The following is a 23500-nucleotide window of genomic DNA, read 5'->3' on the forward strand; positions in this document are numbered from 1 at the left end:
GGGGCGGTACAAAGGGCCCCCGGTTGCTTTTGAACTTGACCCATCTGTAAAGCCGATCAGACTGAAATATCGGAAGGTTCCAATTCCCCTCAGGCCTAAAGTAGAGAGGGAAATTGATAAACTCGTGGAACAAGGAATTTTGGAACCTGTTCCTCACAGCAAGTGGGAGACGCCTATAGTAACACCAGTTAAGCCTGATGGGTCCATACGCTTATGCGCAGACTATAAATGCACCCTTAACAAGGCGTTACAACAACACTCCTATCCCGTCCCGGTTATTAGCCACATCCTGGCTTCATTGGGGGGCGGAAAGATCTTTGCCAAATTAGACTTGGCACAGGCATACCAGCAGTTGCCTGTCACTCCTGAGGCTGCAGAGGCTCAGACTATTGTTACCCATAGGGGGGCTTTTAAGGTGAATCGCCTACAGTTCGGGGTAAATGTGGCGCCCGGCATCTTTCAGGGCCTGATGGAGCAACTCTTGAGGGGGGTACCAGGGACGGTGCCCTACTTCGACGACGTGTTAATTGCGGGGAGGTCTGAAAATGAGTTGATGGACCGGGTGAAGGAGGTCTTGAAGCGTTTCCAAAACGCTGGGCTCAGAGTAAAACGTTCAAAATGTACACTGGGAGTTAGCAGTGTAGAGTTCTTGGGGTTCAGGATTGATGCAGACGGGGTGCACCCCACTACTGACAAGGTGACTGCAATCCGAGACGCCCCCAGGCCGGTGAGTAAGAAGGAGCTCCAATCATTTTTAGGACTCCTCAATTTTTATCATGCGTTTTTACCGCATAAGGCATCAGTGGCGGCCCCTTTGCACGCACTTTTGCATAAGGAGGCGAAATGGAAGTGGGGACAGGCCGAAGAAAGGGCTTTCGTGGGGGTTAAGGAGCTGTTGGTGTCTAATGACGTGCTGACGCATTATGATGACCAGAAGCTCCTGGTGTTAGCTGCGGACGCTTCACCGTTTGGAATTGGCGCGGTTTTGAGCCACCTGATGCCTGATGGGAGCGAGGCGCCAATCGCTTTTTACTCAAGATCTCTTTCTGAGGCAGAAAGGAACTATGCCCAGATTGACAAGGAGGGTCTGGCTTTAGTAGCGGCTGTCAAAAAGTTCCATGACTTTATTTTTGGCAGGCGATTTTTGCTGGTCACTGACCAAAAGCCGCTACTGGGGATTTTTGCACCCGATAAGCAACTGCCGAATATCATGTCCCCGCGCATGCTTAGATGGGCGCTCTTTTTGCAGGCGTACGATTATGACCTTGAACACCGGCCTGGGAAGGCAATCGGACATGCGGACGCCCTCAGCCGCTGCCCATTGCCCTGTGCGGGACCCGACCCTGCTCCTGCTTGTGAGGTCTTGGCACTGGACGAACTCCCTCAGGCTCCTGTATCGTCCAGGGACATTGCTGCACACACGGCTAAAGATAGCGTGCTGTCCCGTGTTTTAAACTGGGTTTGGAGGGGGTGGCCAGTTGGGAGTGTTGAACCTGAATTTGGACCCTACAAATGCCGCCAAAGTGAACTGTCCATTTCTAAGGGCTGTGTTTTATGGGGCAACAGGGTGGTGGTCCCTGACAAGCTCAGGAACAGAGTTCTAGAATCTCTGCACGAGGGGCACCCTGGAATGGTGCACACCAAAGCGTTGGCCAGGGGGTATGTCTGGTGGCCTGGGCTGGATAAAGAGATTGAGGATTGGGTTCGCGTGTGTTCCCAGTGTCAGCAAGTCAGGCCGGAACCCCCACAAGCTCCGCCTCAGAGGTGGGAGTCTTCAGGGAAACCCTGGGCCAGATTGCATCTGGATTTCGCTGGCCCGTTCCAGGGGAACATGTTTCTCATAGTAGTGGATGCAATGTCTAAATGGTTAGAGGTTGTGCGCATGAAAACAACCACTTCACTAGCCGTGATCCATGCGCTCCGCCATCTTTTCGCCACGCACGGGTTGCCTGACGTCCTCGTCAGTGACAACGGGCCTCAATTTGTCTCTGAGGAGTTTAAGCAGTTCCTCACGAGTAATGGCATCCGCCAAATGACTTCGGCCCCCTTCCATCCGGCATCTAATGGCCAGGCCGAACGGATGGTAAGGACGGCAAAAGAGGCCCTAGGGAAAATGAACGAAGGTGACTGGAGCCAAAGGCTGGGTGCTTTCCTCTTGCGGCAGCATACCACCCCTTGCAGTTCTACAGGCCGTAGTCCGGCCGAATTGTTAATGGGACGCAGACTCACAACCTGCTTAAACAGGTTACATCCGGATCTAACTGACGATCACTCCGAGCGTACAGAACCGCAACCGAAGGTGCGCATGTTTGAAAAAGGAGACAAGGTTTTCGCCCGAAATTATGCTAATGGTCACTTATGGCTTCCTGGGGTAATATCCGACTCTGTGGGTACTCGCATGTATGTGGTACAGTTGGCTGACGGTCGAGTATGGCGGCGCCACATAGATCAGCTAAGGAGACGTTGGGCTAAGGACAGCGCTGACTCTCCGACGGCTGAATTCCCCAATGTTGAGTGGAGACCCCCAGAGCAGGCGGTGAGTACCGAAGGGCCCGGTACTGTCCCCGAGTCAGGGCAGACCCCTGTGTGCGGGGCTGAAACCCCAGTAGAGTTTGTGCCTGAACCAGGCTGTAGTGAACCCCACAGTGACTCACAACCTTGTGTGCCCATAGAGCCTGCACCGCTTCGCAGGTCTCAGCGTACGCGGCAGATGCCGACTTATCTAAAAGACTATGATTGTAATAAAGTATTTTGGAACAGTCGATGTACAACAGCATGACTTGAATGTTTGTAAATAATAAAACAAATGGATGATGACTTAACTTAGGGGGGAGGAATTGTAATGTATTGAAACGATTACATGAATCACCTCATAGGACTCCTATGTTAAGCTTCGAGCCAGACCAGGGCTCCTCTGAGCGAACTTCCTATTGGTCGCTTCGTAACAGCGACCAATCAGAACGATACCATTCCCTAGGAGGGAAAGACTCCCATTGGTCCTTAACTAAGCAATCTCATTGGTTGTTAATTGTAAATAGGCGTGGCTACATTAGCCCGGTTATGTTTAAAAGGAGCATAAGCTCCCACTGTTTTCTGTTCTGGTTTCTTACTGAGTTTAGTGCTTGTTCGTTACTTCCAATAAAGCTGAATCACTTGCTGAATCACTCTAAGAGTCCTTTGTTAGCGCGATCTAACATTGACTAATCAGAAATTTAAATTCCACAAGTCATGTCAGCAGAGGGCTGTAAGGAAACAGACTGTGAAGTCAAATAAAAACGTAACTCTTTGAACCATGATGGTTCAGATAAGAAATTCTCTGCATTCCTACTTTAGTAAACTTTGCCATTAAACCACATAATGAAGAATCAGAAGCATGATTGCACAGAACAGAAGTCTCTCTTCCAATACTGGCATTGGCATGATCACCTTTGACTATGTACAAATCTGGCCTTCTGATTATCTGGAACTTCATCCTTTACTCATGATAGAGGTAGAGGGAACTGAGGCAAACTCCAAACGCAATTCTAACACTTGTTTCAGGAAGCAGCTCTGGCCCGATTGTTGAATAATTAGCTCTCTTCATGAAGCGTTTGGAAGTGTCTGATCAGATAAAATATTCTCAGGCAAGAACCCTTAGATCTAAGAATGGGCAACAGTGTGACAGGACTTCTAAGGCTTCATAATTTAGGGTTGGTTTCACCAGAGCTAGGGCCAGCTACAAATCAGAAGTGTTGCTTTTTAGAAAACCTCAAAGCTGGCTTCTGTAAATCGACAAATCAGAGCCTGCAGCAAACTAGCAGATTGGGGGGGGGGGGATCGGTCCTTTGCAAGAATACCATGACAACAACTAAACGCCTAAGAAGTTTGGTGCCCCAAATGTGTGTTGTTCATGTTGCATACAATAAACTATCAGAATAAAGGACAGTTTTGAAGAAATTTATAAAATGGCTCCCATGATCCATCTGGCTCCTGTTGTGTGACACTCAACAACCTGTGATAATCAGCCTAGTAATATAAAGCCAGAGTTGTGTAGTGATTACCATGTGGCACTAGGAAGCTTTTGATGCAAATCCCCAGTCATGAAATTCACTTCAGCTACAAGCCTAAACATACTGACTAGGGAGTAAATCCTGTTGAACTCACTGGGACTTACTGAATACACATCCTTGGTCCAGTCATTCTTTCTCAGCTTAGTATAGGATAACAGGGAAAGCGGAGAACTTATATATATTGCCCTGAGCTCTTTAGAGGTAGGGTAGATAAAGATCCAGATAGCCAATTTTATGCATCACCAAACCAGTCAAAACAGCTTACTTCATACAGACTCAAGGGTCCAAACCAACAGCTAAGCATACTTAAAGGTAAAGGTTCCCTTGCTCAAAAGCCAGTCGAATCTGACTCTAGGGTTGCGGTGCTCATCTCCGTTTCAAAGCCGAAGAGCCAGCGCTGTCCGAAAATGTTTCCGTGGTCATGTGGCCGGCATGACTAAACACCGAGGCGCATGGAACACTGTTACCTTCCCACCAAAGTGGTACCTATTTATCTACTTGCAATTTCTTGCTTTCAAACTGCTAGGTTGGCAGGAGCTGGCGCTAGAGATGGGAGCTCACTCCGTCATGCAGCACCCGGGTCTCAAACTGCTGAACTACTGACCTTCCACAGCCTGCAGCTCAGCGTCTTAACCACTTGAGCCACTGCAGCTCCCTAAGCATACTTAGGCCCATGCAATTTGGCAGTCTCAAGATGCTTAGGCTGGGCGGTGGTGTTCTGTTGTGCTCCGTGAAGAGCTAAGTTTTCTTTTTCATTTTTACTATCTGCTCTTTTGAACTTGCTGGTTCACAGAGCAGCCAAGGAGAGTGTGTTTGGTGGGTAAAATGTTTTGTTTTGCTTCAAGGCAGCTGTTTTGGCAATCTCAGGTCTCTTTACTTTTACTTTCAGGATGTTTTCCGTATGACCACTGATAAGACACTGTGTGTAGCCTAATTAGCTTTGGGTGTGAGGGGGGAACAGCTGGCTACAAGATGCTTAAGTCTACATTGGATTGCAAGCAGAGGCTTGTTTGATCTGTTGGTCTGAGCAACTAACTTTCCAAAACATGTAGTGGGCTGTTTAGATTAAATACTTTTAAAAATCATTCAATTTTAAAGTCTGCCCTGTCTACTGATGGTCAAGTGTTACTGAAATACAGGTAACAGATTACTTCTAACTTCATATCTATCATTAGATCCAATTTGGTGGTATGTTGACAGGTTTATAGTAAGAAGGAAAACATATCCAACTATTCCAAACGACAGCCATCCTTCAAATCCAGAAGAAACTTTCAAGATGAAGTTTTGCTTTGGTTGTAGGTAACTCACTCACCACTATCCTTTGCAAAAGGGATACTGCTGATCTACCATAGATTTAAGCTAACTGTTAACAAGCAAACTATGAGAGAATAAGTGGTAACCATGCAACAAGGAATGCAGCTGCTTGTGCTGTGCTGCTTTGCAAAAGCTCGTACAAGCGCCCATGCAGTGCTTGAATGCCTAGGTCCTGTCATGGCCCCCTCCAGCCTACTCAGTAATTCTGACTCGGGATCCATAAGGGAGGAGCCAAAGTCTGTGACTGAGGAGGACCAGAGGGACCCAGGAAGGGCCTGGCACTGCTGTGCCACCCACATACGATGCCTCCTCAGCACCAGAGGCCACCCTGCCACAGCCTGTAAGAGAAACCTCTCTGCCAGCCCCAGGACTGGAGCACAGTCCAGCAGCCCCTCCCTCCAAGGGTCCTCTTCCAGTCTGCATGAAAGCTGGTGGTGGAGGGCCCAGGCTGCAGTGGCACAAAGGAGATGAGGTGCTAGGCTAGCTGCTTGCCATACCAGGGCAGGACAGCGCATTCAGGGTAAGTCCTTGCAGGATACTGGCCAGTGTGCAGAGCCACCTCAGGAATACCAGCACCTGTCAGCAATACAGCTGAGCTCTACTATATCCTAGCCTACTTGAACTGGGGACTGGGAAAACAGACTTGCTAGATCTACTGGTTGGTAAGGCCACAGCCCTTCCCTGCTGGCTCTTGTACCCCAGACCCTGCTCAGTCACCATCTACAGGGAAAATCCTGACTCTTGGGGAGACCAGTGAAAGCCTGAGGCCAGAGCAGGTCCTGCAGTGATTTTTGTGTCTGCTCTTGTGAAAGGGGCTGTACAACTACTTGCAACCAATAGATGGAGTTACTTAGATGCAGGTCAACTTGTTACTTGGAGTGCTTTTTTTTTAGTTGAAGAAAGTGGATCTACAATTCATTCTTCTTGTGTTTTACTGTGCACATGCAATTGTGGTCTTAGTTTTGTTTTTTTTCTTCTGCAAGTGTTCTAGTACAAGTCATGGGAGGTTTCCTGTCTGTGAAGGATGAATGCCTTTTGTACATGTAAGGATGTCTTTGGATTCAATCTAATGCTTTCCTGGAGGACCAGAAATGTTCGTCTCAGATTTACAGCATCAGGGAGTTGGCCTAGATAAGTTGTTAGTCTCTAATCTTCTGCCTTTTCTGGTAGTTGGTTGGAGAAGATTGCAGGTAGAGGTGGGTCTTTCTCCAGATGAAGTATTTTAACTGGAGAATCCTGTGACTGAAACTGGAACCTTCTCTATCCAATTAAGAACCTAAAAGGTAAGTAGGAAAACAAATACTGGGCCAATAGCTAACAACTCTAAACTAATTATACATAAAATACATGCACTTATGACATAAACATTTAAAAATATTTCAGGGCCCAACAAAAGCCTCAGTGGCCCCGTTCACACGGAGAAGTTGCCATGCTGAAGACACGGATGATAGGCAGATTTTCCTGGTGCGATCAAGCCGCAACATCTGGCAAGCATAGTGCACCTGTGGGTAACCTGTGGCTTGTTGCTGAAGATGTGGAGTAAAAACCACCACATATGATGTACTAGTTTCTGGAAAATGCGGGGCAAGGGTGGGCATCTGATCGTGTTACCGCTGGAAACCTGTGGCATCTGGCGCCCGCCCAGGTCCCGTTGCAAACCGGATGTTGTTTTTTTAAAGTCTCCACAGGATGCGCACAAACTATCATGCACATGCACAAACTTCGGTGAGACCAAAAAAAAAATCCCGTTTGCCACGGAAGCAGCGCGGCGCGATTGCTGATCACGCTGTGCTGCTTCTTTGCTGCACTGCAGACTAGCCGTGTGATCGGCACCTAACAGACTGACCACGGGACCTCAATGGGACGTCTGATCAGGCTGTCGCATGTTACTTTGTTTCGGGGCAAACAGCCATGTCCCCCCCCCCGCATTTTCCGGCCCATGTGACCAGGGCCAAAATATAGTAAAAAAATAACACATGCCTAGGAGAGCTGTTAAAGAAGAAGAAAAAATGAGTAAGTAACCATTTGAAATGCTATGTCCAATTGCAAAATATATTATTGAAACCACATTTAATTTTACTTACTTCAAAAAGGAAATCAAAAGACACAAGAAAAGTATTTCATATGAGGCCTCCTAGAATCTAGCCTAGTCATAGGCCCCATATGAAATACTTTTCTTGTGTCTTTTGATTTCCTTTTTGAAGTAAAATTAAATGTGGTTTCAATACTATATTTTGCAATTGGACACAGCATTTCAAATTGTTACTTAAACACATTTCTTCTTTTTTTCTTCTTCCTTAACAGCTCTCCTGTTTTGGTCCTATATCTACCTGTTCATTGTCTTTTTATTGTAATAGGAGCCTATTTGTGCTTTATATTGCTTGACCTCTGAAGAAGGCCCGATTGGGTCAAAACATGTTAAGTCACTATTGCTTTCTTTTTACTATATTATGAGGCTTTTGTTGGGCCCTGATATGATTTTAAATGTCTATGTCATAAATACATGTATTTTTATGTATAATTAGTTTACAGTTATTCTTAGCTATTGGCTCTGTATTTGCTTTCCTACTTACCTTTTTAGGTTCTTGATTCAATTTTGTTAGGTTAAGTTCCCCCCTCCTTTTTTCTACCTTCTCTGTCATCGAGCTGTATCCCTTCCAACAGCAATGCAAAATCCCAGTGGAGAAACCCAAAGGTGCCACCTGCTTACAGGACTTTTTATATGCTGTGCTGTAGTGTGGTATTCCTAAGATGTTTGACCAGTCAACGTATAACTGCCCACAGGGAAAGCATGATCTAGAATAATCCTGTTTCTCTCAGTTAAAAAAAATCTTGAACAAAAGAACATCTATATATAAAAGAAAGTCCCCTCACCATAAAATCAAACCCTTGAACCTAGAAACACTCCTGCCATGGTGTAGATGCTCACTGAGAAGGGATTTTTAGAAGTTTGACCCCTAAAGGGGTCAAAAGGGGTACAATGTGCTCCCCCCCACTGTTTCCTATGTGGCTTCCAGGCTGCTGCCTCCTTGCACCACTCTCTCTCTGATTAATCAGCTGCAGAGCTCAGTGTTCTGAGGTTAAAAAAAAACAGTTACAGGAGACTGCACATAGCTAATGACAGTTGAGGAAACAACCACCTGTGAGGTGCAGTAATGCTGCTAGCCCAGCCTCTCTGATGGTTTCCAACACACTCCCCCCACCTCCTACACCTAACAGGTGGTTGTCTGTCAGGTGCAGCAGTGGTTGCAGGGTACTTAAAGCCATGAGGGAGCCCACCCCAGCAGTAATGCCTTAGTGATCCTGCCAGTCCCACCTCCACAGTGGCTTCTAGTACTCCTCCCCTGCCCCCTCCTACACTGGACAGGCAACTGCCTGTCAGGTGTAGGAGAGGAGGTGAGATGCTTACAGCTGCTGGGGAGGTTTGCTCAGTAGGATTGCCTTAGCCCTGCTGCTGGCCCAGCCTCCCTGATGCCTTTAAGCATAATCCCCCCCAACACCAGACAGGTGGGTGTCTGTCAGGTGTAGGAGCAGGACCAGGGTACTTTAATTAATCAGGAACGTCGCCCCAGCAGGATCTCCTTAGCAGTGCTGCTGACCCAGCTTAGCCACACTCCCACCCACAATGGAAACATACCCCAAATTTGTAGAAAACCTTTTTCCTTTATTAGGTTATTTAACTTCTCACAATGTGGGTTCTAGAAAATTGGTTCATATGAACTTGCTTAATATCTGATTGCTCGGATGGTGTTTTGAATACGTAGTTATGTCCCACTTCTTAAATATAACATAAATGAGAGGCAATTTTGTTAAAAAAAATGAGGGGTATTCTCTCCCCCCCAGTTCAATGCCCAGGCCAAACCCCTGCACCAAGAAACCCAAAATAAGGGGAGTGCATTCTTACCATGATGTCAAGCCCCTCACGAAGAGATTTCTGAGAAACATGACCCCCTAAGGGGGTAAAAGGGCAAAATGTGTTTCCCCAATTGTTTTCCATGTGCCTGGCAGGCTGCTGCCTCCTTGACCCCCTCCATTGGTCAACTGTGTACTTCAGAGTTCTGAGGTAAAACCTGTCTGTTTGCACCCACCTCCCTCTGATTGCTCAGCTGTGGATCTAAACACAGTTAGAAGAGACAGTTGAAGACAGTTACAGAAATCAGTGATTCAAGACTCCTGAATAGACATTTTCCAAAAAAGTCAGTATGGCAATTGAGTTAATGAATGTTCATGGGGAAATAGTAAAGGACCTTTCTAGGAGCCATTTTGATGTGTGCCTCCCTCATGAACCTGAAGAAATGTTCACCGCATCACCACTCCCTCACACCAACTCCCCCTCAACCTCTCACCTCTTACTGCCACCAAGAAAGCTCCTGACAAACATCGAGCCAGATACACCAACGCTACAAGGAGCAGGCAACTTAGGAATGTGGCAAAGACATTTGCACATAGTACTCCTGCGGTGCACTGAACTGTGCAGGTCAAGTACCAGTGAGATCACCCTGAGGTGCTCAGAATAACACTGTCTCCATAAGAGCAAACAATCCAGAAACACAAGTAGAAAGGCCACCACTTTTGTGGAAGGTGGCAGGAGTTGATGTAACAGATGACTGCTTCTTAAGTGGACATGTCTATATTGCCTGCTCCAGAGTGAGCTCACCAAGCAGCCTGGTGATCCTAGCACTTGAGGGCAGAACCACCAATGTGGTCTACAGAAAGGTCCTTCAGTAGAGAGAGAAAAAACAAGTATGTATGTCTCGCTTCATTTTTTACATTAAAATCTTCTCCGTTAGAATCCCTACAACAAATAGGAAATTCACATCATCAGTATTATAACTGGATTTACAGAACTTAAATACCATAGCGAAGCTCGGGTATCAGGCTAGTCTGAAATAAAAGAGAGCAAATTAAGAGGAAGAAAGATTGACTTGGATCCAATGAAGGATTTCTGTGGATAGAAGGGATTTCTATCCACAGAGCATGAGTTTCTTGCCTCTCCCTACTACAACCTCAAATACTCCCCAAATATTTCTCCAGGGACACAGGAGACCCCTGAGAATAGCATGAGGGGGGAGTTGGTGGTCTGCAGTGAGAGGGCTGAATTGCTCCAAAATTAGCCCCATACTTCCACCCAAAAAAATAATTTGGGGTTATTTCCAGTGGAAAGGATTAAGCCTGCATATCTATTTGCAGAATTACATGAAAATAAAGCCACAGGAATTTGTTTAGGTAAAATAGGAATACATATAAGATGGGTCCCATTAATATATCTAATTGAATCTTCAAACTATTTGGAAAAAAATAGGACCTGGTGTAAATATTCCAAACCCGGAGGCAAACTGGCAGCAGGCTGGGCTTTACAGATGGTGGTTGTCTCTGAAGGTTTCAGTTGCTCTGGAGGATCTGGAGAACCAGGAAGAGGATCCTCTAGGGTTTTGTGAATGTAGCCAGGAATATCTGCACGAAATAAACAAGTATTAAGAATGGGGGGCTTAACGTTTGTCAGTTAAAATTGTCCAGCATGACTGGTTTGTTTGTTGCAACCAATTGTAGATATTGAAAATGGTCACTGTACTAATCTTGTTTCCTTTTGAGTTTTGCATAGAAATATCACAGACTGTGGGTCGCATCCAGCAGTATTTATTTATTTAAAAACAATTGTGTGCCTTTTCCCCACCCAAATAGAGACTCCAAGACAGCAAACATTAAAAACATTTTGACATTAAAGCAGCATTTAAAATAAAGTGTACATTGGCCCCGGTTACATGGAGAATTTGCCAAGCGAAAGGCATGAATGTCGAGCAGATTTTTGGGGTGTGATCACACCACAACATCTGGGAAGCGTAGCGCACCCGTGGCCACCCCGTGGCATCCCGACGAAGATGTGGAGTTAAAAAGTACCAAGGAAAGTGCACTAGTATTCAGAAAACGCATGGCACAGGCGGGCATCTGATCACAGGAGCGCTATTATCCTGTGGCATCAGGCACCCGTCCACGTCCCATCGCAAACTGGATGTTTTTTGTAAGAGCATGTGCACAAACACGAAACTGAAAGCAGTGCTGCTCTGTGGAACTGCGCATGCGCACAAATGCGAAACACTTGTGTGATTGTGCCGCACCGCTTCTTTGCCATGCTGCAACATTGCTGTGTGACTGCCAGCTAAAATCCTAAGCATGGAGACTCGGGGGACCGTGTGATCAGGCTACCATGCTTTATTTTGCTCCGGGGCGAACAGCCACACCTCCCCCCCCCCCACGTTATCTGGCCTGTGTGACCGGGGCCATTAAATGTTTAACCAACTCAACAAAACATAAACACACTTAACAACAATCAGGGAGAAGAGCCAGTAACATTTATTGGGCGTAGACCAAACCAAATTTTTAGAAAAGCTTCACCTGCTTGCAGAGGACAATGATAGTGGGAGATGGCTGTATCTCCCTGGGGAGGGAGTCCCAAAGTGTTGGTGCAAGGACTGCGAAGACTCTTTCTTTGGTTGCCATACATCCAGCATCATATGGCAGGAACACCCAAAGAAGGCCTCTGAATATGACCACAGAATGGACAGGTAGGTTTATATAGGAAAAAATGGTCCTTCAGCTATGCTTGTTCTAAGCCATACTGGGCTTTAAAGGTCAATATCAGTAGCTTGAACTGAGCCCAGAAGTAAATTGGGAGCAAGTTCCAATCACACCGCCCCACCCGCCAATTAATAGAAATCTGCTGGATCCAGGCCTGTATCTTTTCAATATTTTTTTCTTTTCCTCTGCTATCTTCTGCTGCCTGAGATTTCACTTCGAACATCTGATGAAGTGAGCTTTGGTCCATGAAAACTTATTCTTTAGTGTTGTGTGGTCTTCTCACCCCCACTGAGATCAGTAAAGTGTGCACCTCCAAGAACCTTTGGCTTACATTAAGACCAGAGGGTCAGGAAGGATACCTCCAGTATCTTTTGGCCTTTAGTTGCTAAGAGTAAGGGAAAATACATCTATTTGTACTTTAAAAGTTTCTTGGTAAGAAACTCTCCTAGGAGGGGGTAACTTGACTTCCCTGATACAACAAAAAAGCATTGCTGAATGCTTGCACAAACCCCAAAAAGTCATTGCAATTATCCCTTGCACGAAGTCAACATGACCATATCCCATCTTATGTTTGCTGCTTGCACAAGATATAGTACGAGGCATATTATGGCCCCCTCTCTCTTCCCCTGGATAATTACTTTTTTGGATCAAATTATATCATATTTCCAAATTGGATTGTAATGGCCACATTGTATTGCCTTTGGTTTTTGGGCACAGCAACATTGGTGGGAGATGGCAATAGGAACTGCAGTAAGTAAAATTTCCTTTCTCCTGTTATGTGGCAGGATCCAACCCACTTTCCTTGTGACCTCCTGAAAAGGCCCCTCATTCCCAAAACTGCATCGGATGACAATCCAGGATGGACTATGCAGATGAAGGGATAGGGATAAAAAGGACTGCAACCTCGGCCACAAACACAGAGTTATTAGCAGGAATTATTTGATTTGATTCCCCTCCCCAATGTGCTTAGAAATCAAATTTGCCTTGCACTTCCCATTTTCTGTTGAGCCAAGCACCTGTTACGATCATGTTAAGTGGGTTTTTTTGCAGTTCAGTTTTGAATGCAGATCCCCACCCCAAAAAGTTCAAAGTGACCAAAGGAAGATCACTCCATTTATAATGATTAATATTTTTTTCTCTCAGTTGTCCTGGGCAGATGAATAGGGAGGAGAAAGGGAGTAGATATGGCAAAAAGCAGTGTAGCAATGTATATGAACGACGTGTTTGTGACGTAGACCCAAATACCTCCATGAAAATACACTGCTGAAAGCAGGCAAGATGGACAAGGGTAGAATAGAAAGAGACAAATCCTGTCTTACTTTAGAGTCAGGACCTGCTGGACTCTGCTTTTAGGTCATAGGATACCCCCAGAAGGGAACAAATCACTTTTGATTACAATGGTGTTTGTTAAGGTTTAACAAGCTATGGTTGTGGTTACACAACAATGCCAAAATCAAAGAAAGACGGGCTTGCTATCTCTCTCTTTTGAAGATGGGGATCCTTGACCATTTCCTTGAGATGTCACTCCATAGGGCAAATTGCTGGTTACAGGTCTGTGCAGCTCCCCATCAATCAGCAAGATCCAAAGACCTCGAGGCTTGCCCAGCCATGTAAAAGCTGCTACTGCCTAATTGCACCCATGCTCTAGTACCTGTCCTTGGGATACTTTCCCACAGGCAGGTCTGCTGACTGTCTTCAGAATTACCCCTGACTATGCACTAATATGCATATGCAGACGATACCACTCTAATGGCAGAAAGTGAAGAGGACCTAAAGAGCCTCTTGCTCAGGATAAAAGAGGAGAGCGCAAAAGTGGGCTTGAAGCTCAACATAAAAAAAACCAAGATCATGGCATCTGGCCCCATCACTCCTTGGTAAATAGAAGGGGAAGTCGTGAAAGTAGTGACAGACTTCACGTTCCTGGGATCCCAGATCACCACAGACTGTGACAGCAGCCATGAAATTAAAAGACGCCTGCTCCTTGGGAGGAAAGTGATGGCGAAACTAAACAGCATGATAAAAAGTAGAGACATCACCCTGCCAACAAAAGTCCGCATGGTCAAAGCAATGGTATTCCCAGTAGTCATGTATGGTTGCGAGAGTTGGACTATAAGGAAGGCCGAGCGCCGAAGAATAGATTCTTTTGAACTATGGTGCTGGAGAAGACTCTTGAGAGTCCCTTGGACTGCAAGAAGATCAAATCAGTCAATCCTAAAAGAAATCAACCCTGACTGTTCGCTGGAAGGCCAGATACTGAAGCTGAATCTCAAATACTTTGGCCACCAAATGAGAAGGGAGCACTCACTGGAAAAGACCCTGATACTGGGAAAGATTGAAGGTCAAAGAAGATGGGGACGGCAAAGGATGAGATGGTTAGACAGTGTCATAGATACAACGAACATGAAGTTGAGCAAACTTCAGAAGATGGCGGAAGACCGGAAGGCCTGGCGTGATCTGGTCCATGGGGTCGCGAAGAGTCGGACTCGACTGTGTGGCTGAACAACAACAACAATGCACTAATCAGCTGGGAGTCAGCAGTGCAGGCCTGAAGCCTGGGATGGAGTGAAAGTGGGCACAGAATGGGAATTCTTGGCGTTTTGTAAAGGTTCACTGTCTCCTCACCACACAATGGTCCTTTGTGTGTAAATCTGCTACAGCACCCTAGTCCTACAGCAGGTTCAACATCTGTTAGAAATCCACTTACAAACAGTATGGGCTGGCTTATACAGGGGCAGGACATAGCAATGGGGAAAGCAGTATGAAAGCACACGTGCACAAAATAACATTGAGAGCTTTTGCGGAGGATCCATTTTTATCTAAGCATCGAAGGCCATGGCTAACAATCTGAAATCAATTTTCAATCTGAACAGAGAGCTCATCCTTTGTTGCCAGGATAAGGCTTAGCTTTATCCCGGTGGGGTCCCTAAGTACACCCATTTTCTTTTCCTAAATAAATCAGTAGCTGCCCCTCACTCGTATGGATGGGGAAAATACAATCTGTATTTATTTATCTGAAACATTTTTATGCTGCCTTGCCACCCAGTCAGGGTCTGCAAGATGGCAAACATAAAAATATCTAAACAGTAAAACATTTAAACAAAGTACAATCAAAATACAAACTTCAATTAAAACACATAAACATTATAAGGAGGGCAAAAACTGTTATGATATGTAATATGAATATGTAATAGGTTACACTTGGCGGCACAAACTGCATTTTCTACACTATATGGCTACCCGCCCTTCTGCATTGGACATTTATAATGAAAGGTATTTCTCTAGAAAGGAATCTTATAGTGAGTGAATAAATAGGGCTTCCTTCTTTCCTCTAATCATGTGAGAAACTGAGTTCTCACATGTTTCTTTCTGTACCCCATTTCACCCTCTGTTAAGAGGATGCAAGCCTATTGCTCTCCCCTGGATGGCGCTCTGGCCTACTTAGCAAGGATCTCTACACACTCATGCCTTCCATCCTTGTAGTTTCCCTGCCCGTCCTTCTCCCTCTCAAGTTACAGGAAATCCAGGTAGCTGCCGCTCTCTCTTCCTCCCCCTGGTGGTAAGCCCTGCCTACCCCAGACACTTTCTAAGGATGTCAGTGACCTCTGAAGAGGTTGGATACCTCATTTTGGAAAACTCAGCAAGACCCTCTCTCTTTGGCCTTGTGAATGTCACTGTGAAGTACTCTATTCTGCCCTTGCGGGCTTGAAAAGCAAAGCATTATTTGAATGTGAGCGCGGCTGTTTCATCATGTAATCACATTTTGATCTTAATTTATCATTGCAGCCACAGCTTTCCTTCAAAGCCCAGGACCACAGGAAGGAGAAAGAATTCCTTTGAATTTCTATCTAACTTTTAAAAAATGTATAACTGGGTCATAAATATTTCATACGTTCTCCCTGCATCACTTTACCGCACAGAGTCCTGTTGTTGCTGAAACTCGTGTTACACGAAAGGCCATGAAGTTTTATGGACCATGTGTCAGTGTAATTTTTGAAAGGGGGGGGGGAGGGAGAGAAAGGAAAGTGACGCCTGTCCTGTAAGTCAGACTTCGAAAACTGAGCATGAGGTGTACTAAATATTCATGGAAAGCATTCTGAAGAGTGTGTGCATTATCTTCTGCATCTGTTACAGCACCACTCAGGATCCTATTTCAATAGTTTTTCCTACACTTAAAATACAGTACGTTGTAAATAAAGTGCATGATGCAGCTTTTATTTGATCCATTGGCTGCTGATTAGATGTGTATTCATCAGTTGTATCATAAGCAGTTACACCTTGCTATGATTGTTGATGTCAATGGATTTAAAAGAGAGTAGCTCTGTTTAGGATTACAGCATATGGTTCATGCTTCATTGCTGTTAGAAAGCTACTGTGTTCCAGAAGATATAGTACCACCATTGAAACATTACACCACACTACCCGGTATCATTTAAATGGCATGTTTAATTTTGCAAAGTATGTTAACAGATTTTTGTCTTCATACACCAGTGTGAGGCTGGCCCTCATTTCTTCCATTTTATAGATGAAGGAACTGACTTTTTTCTATCTTACTAGGAACTGCATCAATTTACAAAACTTAAGTGGATTGCAAGGTTGATGTCATAAAACAAAGAGAGCCATAAAAATTTACACAGTCCTGAAGAATATGAAAGGTGCATTATGTATATAATTTTTATTGGGGGGTATCAAGTTTGGGTGAGGACTTCTCATTGCACCCCCAAAGCCCATACACCAAATTCTAACACCTGTGCTATTTAAAGAATTGCCCTAGAAAGTGTCAATGAAGAATTTGTCTTCATTTTGAAAGTGTAACATTTAATCTTTTTTAAAGTAGTGGAAGAAAGATGCTTGAGAGGATTTCCAGTTGCCTGTAATTTTCACCTTTAATGAGAAGTTAACTGCCTCTAACTAAGGCAAAAGAACCTCGACAAGCACTCTCTGTTCAGCCTGATTGCATTCAGTTTTCCTAGTTAGCAGGAATTTTGTCAACCATGATTAGTACTTCTGGGTGCAACATTTCTCAAGCGAAGCCTACTTGAAGGACACAAACCTTTTAATGGAAGCATGACCATTCTGTGTTTTGTATTAGCAAATAAATAGTATGCATAGCAAGCTTAGATAAAACCAGCATCACATGATCAAGAGGCAACATAAGGTTATGTTTATGTTTATATTAGTGACATTCTCTTACAGATTTCTGGCTCCAGTGTGCAACCCAGAGACAGAGCAGAATTATTGTGCCTTGGAACTGTTACTTTCCTGCTTAATTGAATTGCTGAGTGCTATACTGTAAGGGTCTGGGTTTCTTTTTTGTCTTGGTAAACATGTCTTTATAGGTTATATATAATTGCTTACCTTGAGAGGCCATGAAGCTGCCTGAGTCACTTCTTCAAAGGAAGCCAGGTTAAAAGAAAAGGCTTTTCGTGTTGCAGCAAGAAAAAAAAGCACAGCATGCGCAAAACTTCAGAAGGCATCTGTCTACTTCATGTCAGGTTACAAAAGAACGGCAAAGAAACACGGCTCCTTTCTCAAGTTCCAGAAAGATGCATTTTATGGACAACAGGGGGAGCTGATGCTTGTAAGCAAGAAAAAAAATAGATATAGATTACTTGGGTGCATTTCACACCAGGGTGAACAGGGTGAACAAGGAAGATAAAACAGCACATATACTTATGCAGAAATTAAATGTGCTGAATCCATATTTATTTTTAGCAAATGTATTCAGTCTACGTTATATTTACCGACTGCCTTAGCTCTCAATAGAATACATTGCAAAGGGGCACCAGGTAATGAAAAGCACTGACTTAATGACTGTCCAAAGCAAAACACAATGTTTTCTATTCAGATGGATGAAGCATGGACATGGCATTGGATTTTTGTCCTACCATCGACCCGCACTTGTCAAGGACGATGATTCCTTTAGAAAATGAGATCCAGAAAACAATGCCATCTGCTCTGTATGCTGGAACACATTAACTGCTATGGAGATAGAATTTAGGAATGGAGATCTTGCTTCAGAATGGAACCTCAATTGTAAAGCTAATTGTTACTCTAAGAGCACTGGGAGAGAGTAACCTTGAGTTGCCAGCTCATATTTCTAACTCAAGTGACCAAGTTGCCATGGAGATTGCATCCGTGCGAATCACGCAGGCATGATTCACCACTGTTGTGACCACAAAAAAGGCAATACAGTAAAAGGCTATCTTGCAAACTCAGCAGAATGAAAGTATTTATTCTTATTCAAAACCTATCTATATTTCTTCTAACATCTTCTTCAGCTCCCCATCAAGGTTTTTATATATTAAACTAGGATGTTCCGACATTGCCCCTTCAGTCGGAATGAAGAGACAGACACCAGTATGGATTTAACAAGGGCCACTTTATTAATTAATTATAAACAAACAACAGATGAGGGGTTGTTACAATGTACTGAGGAATATGACAGGTGTCAAACTCCTGACCACCTTCATTTCCTTCTGGGCGATGCACCTGCCCCAATCTCAAGCCACCAAAGGTAGCTTTTGACCAGCGGCTTGGCATATTCAAGAGAACCCCTGGCCCACCACCCCAGAAGCCGCAAAGGCCTGCTAAAGTAGGCCGGGCCAGATTGCTCCAAGGAAGATCACCCCTTCCCGGCCTTGAGCCGCAAAGGCCCGAAAGCCGTTCCTGGAGGACCCTTTAATTCCTTTATAACAATGCCCAGGTGCTCACCAGTTCACATCCGAATCGCAATTCCCCGCCATAGCAAAGTGAGCAACCTATTTAACAAACACGGCCCCACTGAAGCCAATTTTCCAACACCACCATCATCAGTGCAAGGTAGGCAAAAACAACCCCCTCCATAGGCCAAACTGAATGAGAGGTGAAAAATTCCTACCTGGCCCCATGAAAAGGCAACTGGTATGAACCTGCACTAAAATAGGGTGGGAGGGTGGGTTGAGCACTCGAAAGGACTGCTGAGTCAGAGGGCGGGAGCCAAGCCCAAATGGCTGGCTCTACCCCATGCCTGGCGCTGTGCTTCTCGCAGCACTGGTGTCCCCCTCTTCCCTGCCTCACGAGGAGGCAATTCAGCCCTCCTGCACCAGCGCAGGCTCAGCGCGAGTTTGGGCTCGCATTGAGAATTATGGTAAATAGTTTGTAGTTTACACATCTCTCATTTGCCTTCATAACGGACTGGTGCACAATTATGGTATTCACTAATACAAGAGGTGGTGGTGATGGCCGCTAGGTCAAGGTTGCGTGACATCACCATGTGACAGTCTCCCTGTGACAAAAAGTATGATTTTGATCAGCATTCAGGTGGCTTAAACAAAATAGTTAAACATAGTCATGGAGAAGATCCCAGGATCAGTCACCAGAATATCAAGTGGATCAGGTATTAAATGAAATGGAGGACCTCTACCTGAGACCCTGGAGAATGGCTGTCAGAGAAGACAATACTGACCAATAGGTGATCTAGGTTGATAAATAGATATAAGGCAGATTCATGTGTGTTATTGAGAATGGGTTTATCAATAGCTATTAAACATGATGGTTAAAGGAAGCCTCCATATTCAGAGGCAACGTGATTACCATATGCTAGAGATGAACAACATGGGAGAGCCATCATTATCCAGTCTGGTGTGGGTGCTACCAGAGTCTGGTGGACTAGATGGAACTTGGTTTGATATAGCTCTTCTATCCTTGCTGTAGTATCCTCTGAGCATGGTGGATAGGAGTACACTTACCTACCAGATTAATCTTCAGCCCTTTTCAATATTCAGCATGCAGGAAACTTCAATAATGAGTCTATTTATTGGTGGCTGCAATAATAGGTCTAGTTATTGCTTCCGTTCCAACTGGGATAAAGCACTTACAGATGGAGAATACTAAAACACACACTGGAAAACTGCAACCAGCACCTAGACAGAACAACAACAAGAAGAAAAGAGATTTGATTTATACCCCACCCTTCACTACCCAAAGGAGTCTCAGAGTGGCTTACAATCCCTCTCCCTTCCCCTCCCCACAACAGACACCCTCTGAGGTAGGTGGGGCTGAGAGAGCTCTGAGAGAAACTGCTCTTTTCCAAGAACAGCTCTTATCAGAACTACGGCATGCCCAAGGTCATCCAGCCAGGTGCAAGTGGCGGAGTGGGGAATCAAACCTGGTTTTCCCAGATTAGAGTCTGCACAGGGCGGTGGCACAGGGGATTTATCCTCTAGTTACAAGTAACATCTGAGCTGAACAGAACTGCTGTCAGTTCTAGCCCCACGCTGGTGTGAGCTACCAGCCTTGTCCCCAGCTCACTGTCCACCCAGCGGTTTGAAAGCTTTGGCGAGTAGATAAAATGGGTACCACTCCTTAGAGAGGGTGGGCACACCAAGCCCCCCCGGTGGGGGAGGTGTTAGCCAGCGAACGGAAGGTTCAGCTCATAAGATGGGAAGCCTAGAAGATCTCTTCTGCATCAAGAAGCCTGTAATGGGCCGTTCCGGCCAGGCGGTGGCAGTGCGGCTCTGCGACCCGAAGAGTCCTGGAGAAAAAAGCTGATGTCATCAAGCCAAGCCGAGTGGAAAATGCCGTCTGGAACATGTCTGAGTCTACAACTGAGCAAAAATCCCCGTCAGCTGCAAACGTGTGCGATGTAAAGATTTATATATATGTTGTCCTCCCTTACCCCTATGAATCATTGTTAGTCCCTTGTGAATGTCTAACTGTAAATCGCTCAGAGCCAGCACCAGCAGGATTGAGTGATTAATAAATTGAAAGATTATTTATATATATTATATTTAACCACTACACCAAAGAAGACTTAAGTGAGACCCTTCCCATAGAGGCCTTGAGACCAGGGAAACAGAAACTAGCACTTGAGGGCTTACTTAAAATGTATATACCCATATGGCTCTTTTTGTAGCAGGAGCTCCTTTGCATATTAGGTGACACACCCCTAATGTAGCCAATCCTCTAAGAGTTTACAGTAGCCCCTGTAAGAAGAGCTCTGGAAATCTGCATTCAGTTGGGTAAATCTTTCCTTTTCGCCTTTGCCTTTCGCTTTCCTTCTTTCCTCTGCTATTTGTAAAGCCTCATCAGACAGCCACTTTGCTTTCTTGCATTCTTGCAAGAATGGAGAAGGAAATGGCAACCCACTCCAGTATTTTTGCCAAGAAAACCCCCTCTCATGTTTAGAAATAAAGGTTTTCAGGGGGATTTGAAGAGGGATCAGATGATACACAAAATTAATCTTGTGCTATCCAATAGATTAATTATTGACCTTGAGTATAGGAAAACCCATGTTCAAATTCCTCTCAGTGCTGTCTGTAAAGAAAATCACTGGGTGGTTTGCAGCAAATAATAATTTCCTAGCTAATCTAGCAAAGTTTTTATTAACACAAAATGAACTATTGGAGAAAAGAATGTAAAGATAAATCATAACAAATAATACTAACAGAAAACCCAAACCTTACATTCCATTTAAAAAGCTGACTTTTAATACTCAGCCCTTCTTTTGAACTTGTAACCACTTGTATGCTGCTGTTTAGGAAATAATTGCCTTTCTTTCAATCTTATATCTCCTTATATATAATTGAGTTTTGGTCCCACAATGTTCGATGTGCGCCAACAAACAGTGTTCGGCTGCATGAACTGCCACTCACAGATGGGTCCCTGGCCACTGGCTGACTTGCCTTGCTGCGTGGGCTCACTCCCGCCCACAGAGCCCGCGGCAAGCCTTTCACCCTCAGTCGTGCAGGGAGCCGCTGGACAGGATGGGTTCTCCGGCGGCTGGACACTGCAACTGCCCCATTGAAACTGCAGGTAACTGCCCACCCTGCAACCGGACCCACCCGGCCACGGAGCCAGTGGCAGACTGTTCCCTCGACCCCGGGGTGTGCAGACAGGGGGAGAAAGTAGGGAAAATGGCCTCACTCTGCTCTGAGGTGACGGGCGCCCCAGACAGTTCAAAGGGAACGTCAGCCTGAGGCTGGATCTGCCGCCGCTGCCGTGGTTGTCGTGGCCTGCCAAGGCCTGAGGCACGTTGGCAGCCAGCCTGCAAGCAGGTGGGGACTGGTGCACCGCTGGGGTGAGGGGCTGTGAAGATGCCTCAGAGGCTGCCGGATGCAGCGGTGCCCTGGGGCCTGGGGAGAGAAGAAAAAGCGGGGGGGGGAGGCACTTAATTTCCTCCGATGCGGCAGACACCACGGCCCCTTCACTGCCCACGGGGTCATTGCCCAGAGCCTGGCCCTGCTGCTGCCGCTGCCACCGTGGGCTGCCGAGGCCCGAGCCACGTCAGAGGCCAGCCTGCAAGCTGCTGCCACCAGGGCAAAGAGCTGCTGAGCCGGAACGGAGCCTGCCAATACAGCAGGGCCACGGGGTCAGGGGGGAGGTGGGGGGAAGTGCCACACTTTGCAACAACACCACTGGCGCCCCACCCCCTTCACAGGTCACTGCATCTTCAGACCAACCCCGGTCCTGCCATCACCGCCACACCCGCTGTGGCCCACGGCCAGCCTCCGCATGGATGGCGGCTGCCGTGCCCTCACCCCGCCAAGCTATCTAGGTGGACCAGAGCCCACCAACAGCAGCCAGCCAAGAAGCCACTCACCACACACCGACCTCAGGGGTAGGGAGGTTGGGATGTGTGTGTGGGGGACTTCTAGCACTCATTGTCTTGAGCCTACAATGAGCCTCCCTTCTAGTATATATATAAAAGAAAGTCCTCTCACCGTAAAATCAATGCCCAAGCCAAACTGCTAGACCTATAGACACCAAGTTCAGGGAGAGCGCTCCCACAATGGCGTAGGTGCTTGCTAAGAAGGGATTTTTAGAAATTCGACCCCTAAGTGGGTCAAAAGGGGGAAAATGTACTTCCCCCATTGATTCCTATGCAGCTTCCAGGCAACTGACTCTCTGCACCCTCCACTCTCTGATTGGTCAGCTGCAAATCTCAGTGTTCTGAGGTAAAAAAAAGCCAACAGTTACAGGGGACTGAAAACAGCTAATGACAGTTGAGGAAATTGGGAGTGGCCAAAAAGCACCTGTGAGATTCAGTAATGCTGCTGGCCCAGCCTTTCTGATGGCTTCCAACAACCTCCCCCCACCTCCTATACCTAACAGGCAGTTTTCTGTCAGGTGCAGCCCCATCTCCACAGTGGCTTCTAATACTCCTCCCCCTCCCCTTCCTACACTGGACAGGCAGCTGCATGTCAGGTGTAGGAGAGGGGGTGGGATGGCTTCCAACACACTCCCCCCACCTCCTACACCTAACAGGTGGTTGTCCGTCAGGTGCAGCCCCACCTCCACAGTGGCTTCTAATACTCCTCCCCCTCCTGCACTGGACAGGCGTAGGTCAGGTGTAGGAGAGGAGCTGGGATGCTTACAACCACCAGGGAAGTTCGCCCAGCAGGATTGCCTTAGCACTGCTGCTGGCCCAGCCCCCCAATGCCTTTAAATACAATCCCCCACAACACCAGACAGGCCGGTGTCTGTCAGGTGTAGGAGCAGGGCCGGGGGATGAATGTTTATGGGGAAATAGTAAAGGACATTTCTCGGAGCCATTTCGATGTGTGCCTCCCTCATGAACCTGA

The 23500-nt window shown here is 46.0% G+C and overlaps 1 protein-coding gene across 1 annotated transcript in view; it reads right to left on the reverse strand.

Annotated features, from left to right (window-relative positions):
- The window catches only part of LOC107114663 (phospholipid scramblase family member 5-like), a 92164-nt gene that overhangs the window by 22384 nt on the left and 46280 nt on the right, over nt 1-23500 (reverse strand). The window contains exon 2 of the mRNA XM_015416232.1: nt 10669-10817. Coding sequence (XP_015271718.1) covers nt 10669-10817 — 149 coding nt within the window. The remainder of the gene's footprint in view (nt 1-10668; nt 10818-23500) is intronic.

The sequence above is a fragment of the Gekko japonicus genome, unplaced genomic scaffold (genome assembly GCF_001447785.1).
Source record: "Gekko japonicus isolate JY-2015 unplaced genomic scaffold, Gekko_japonicus_V1.1 scaffold2646, whole genome shotgun sequence".
Taxonomy (NCBI): Eukaryota; Metazoa; Chordata; class Lepidosauria; order Squamata; family Gekkonidae; genus Gekko; species Gekko japonicus.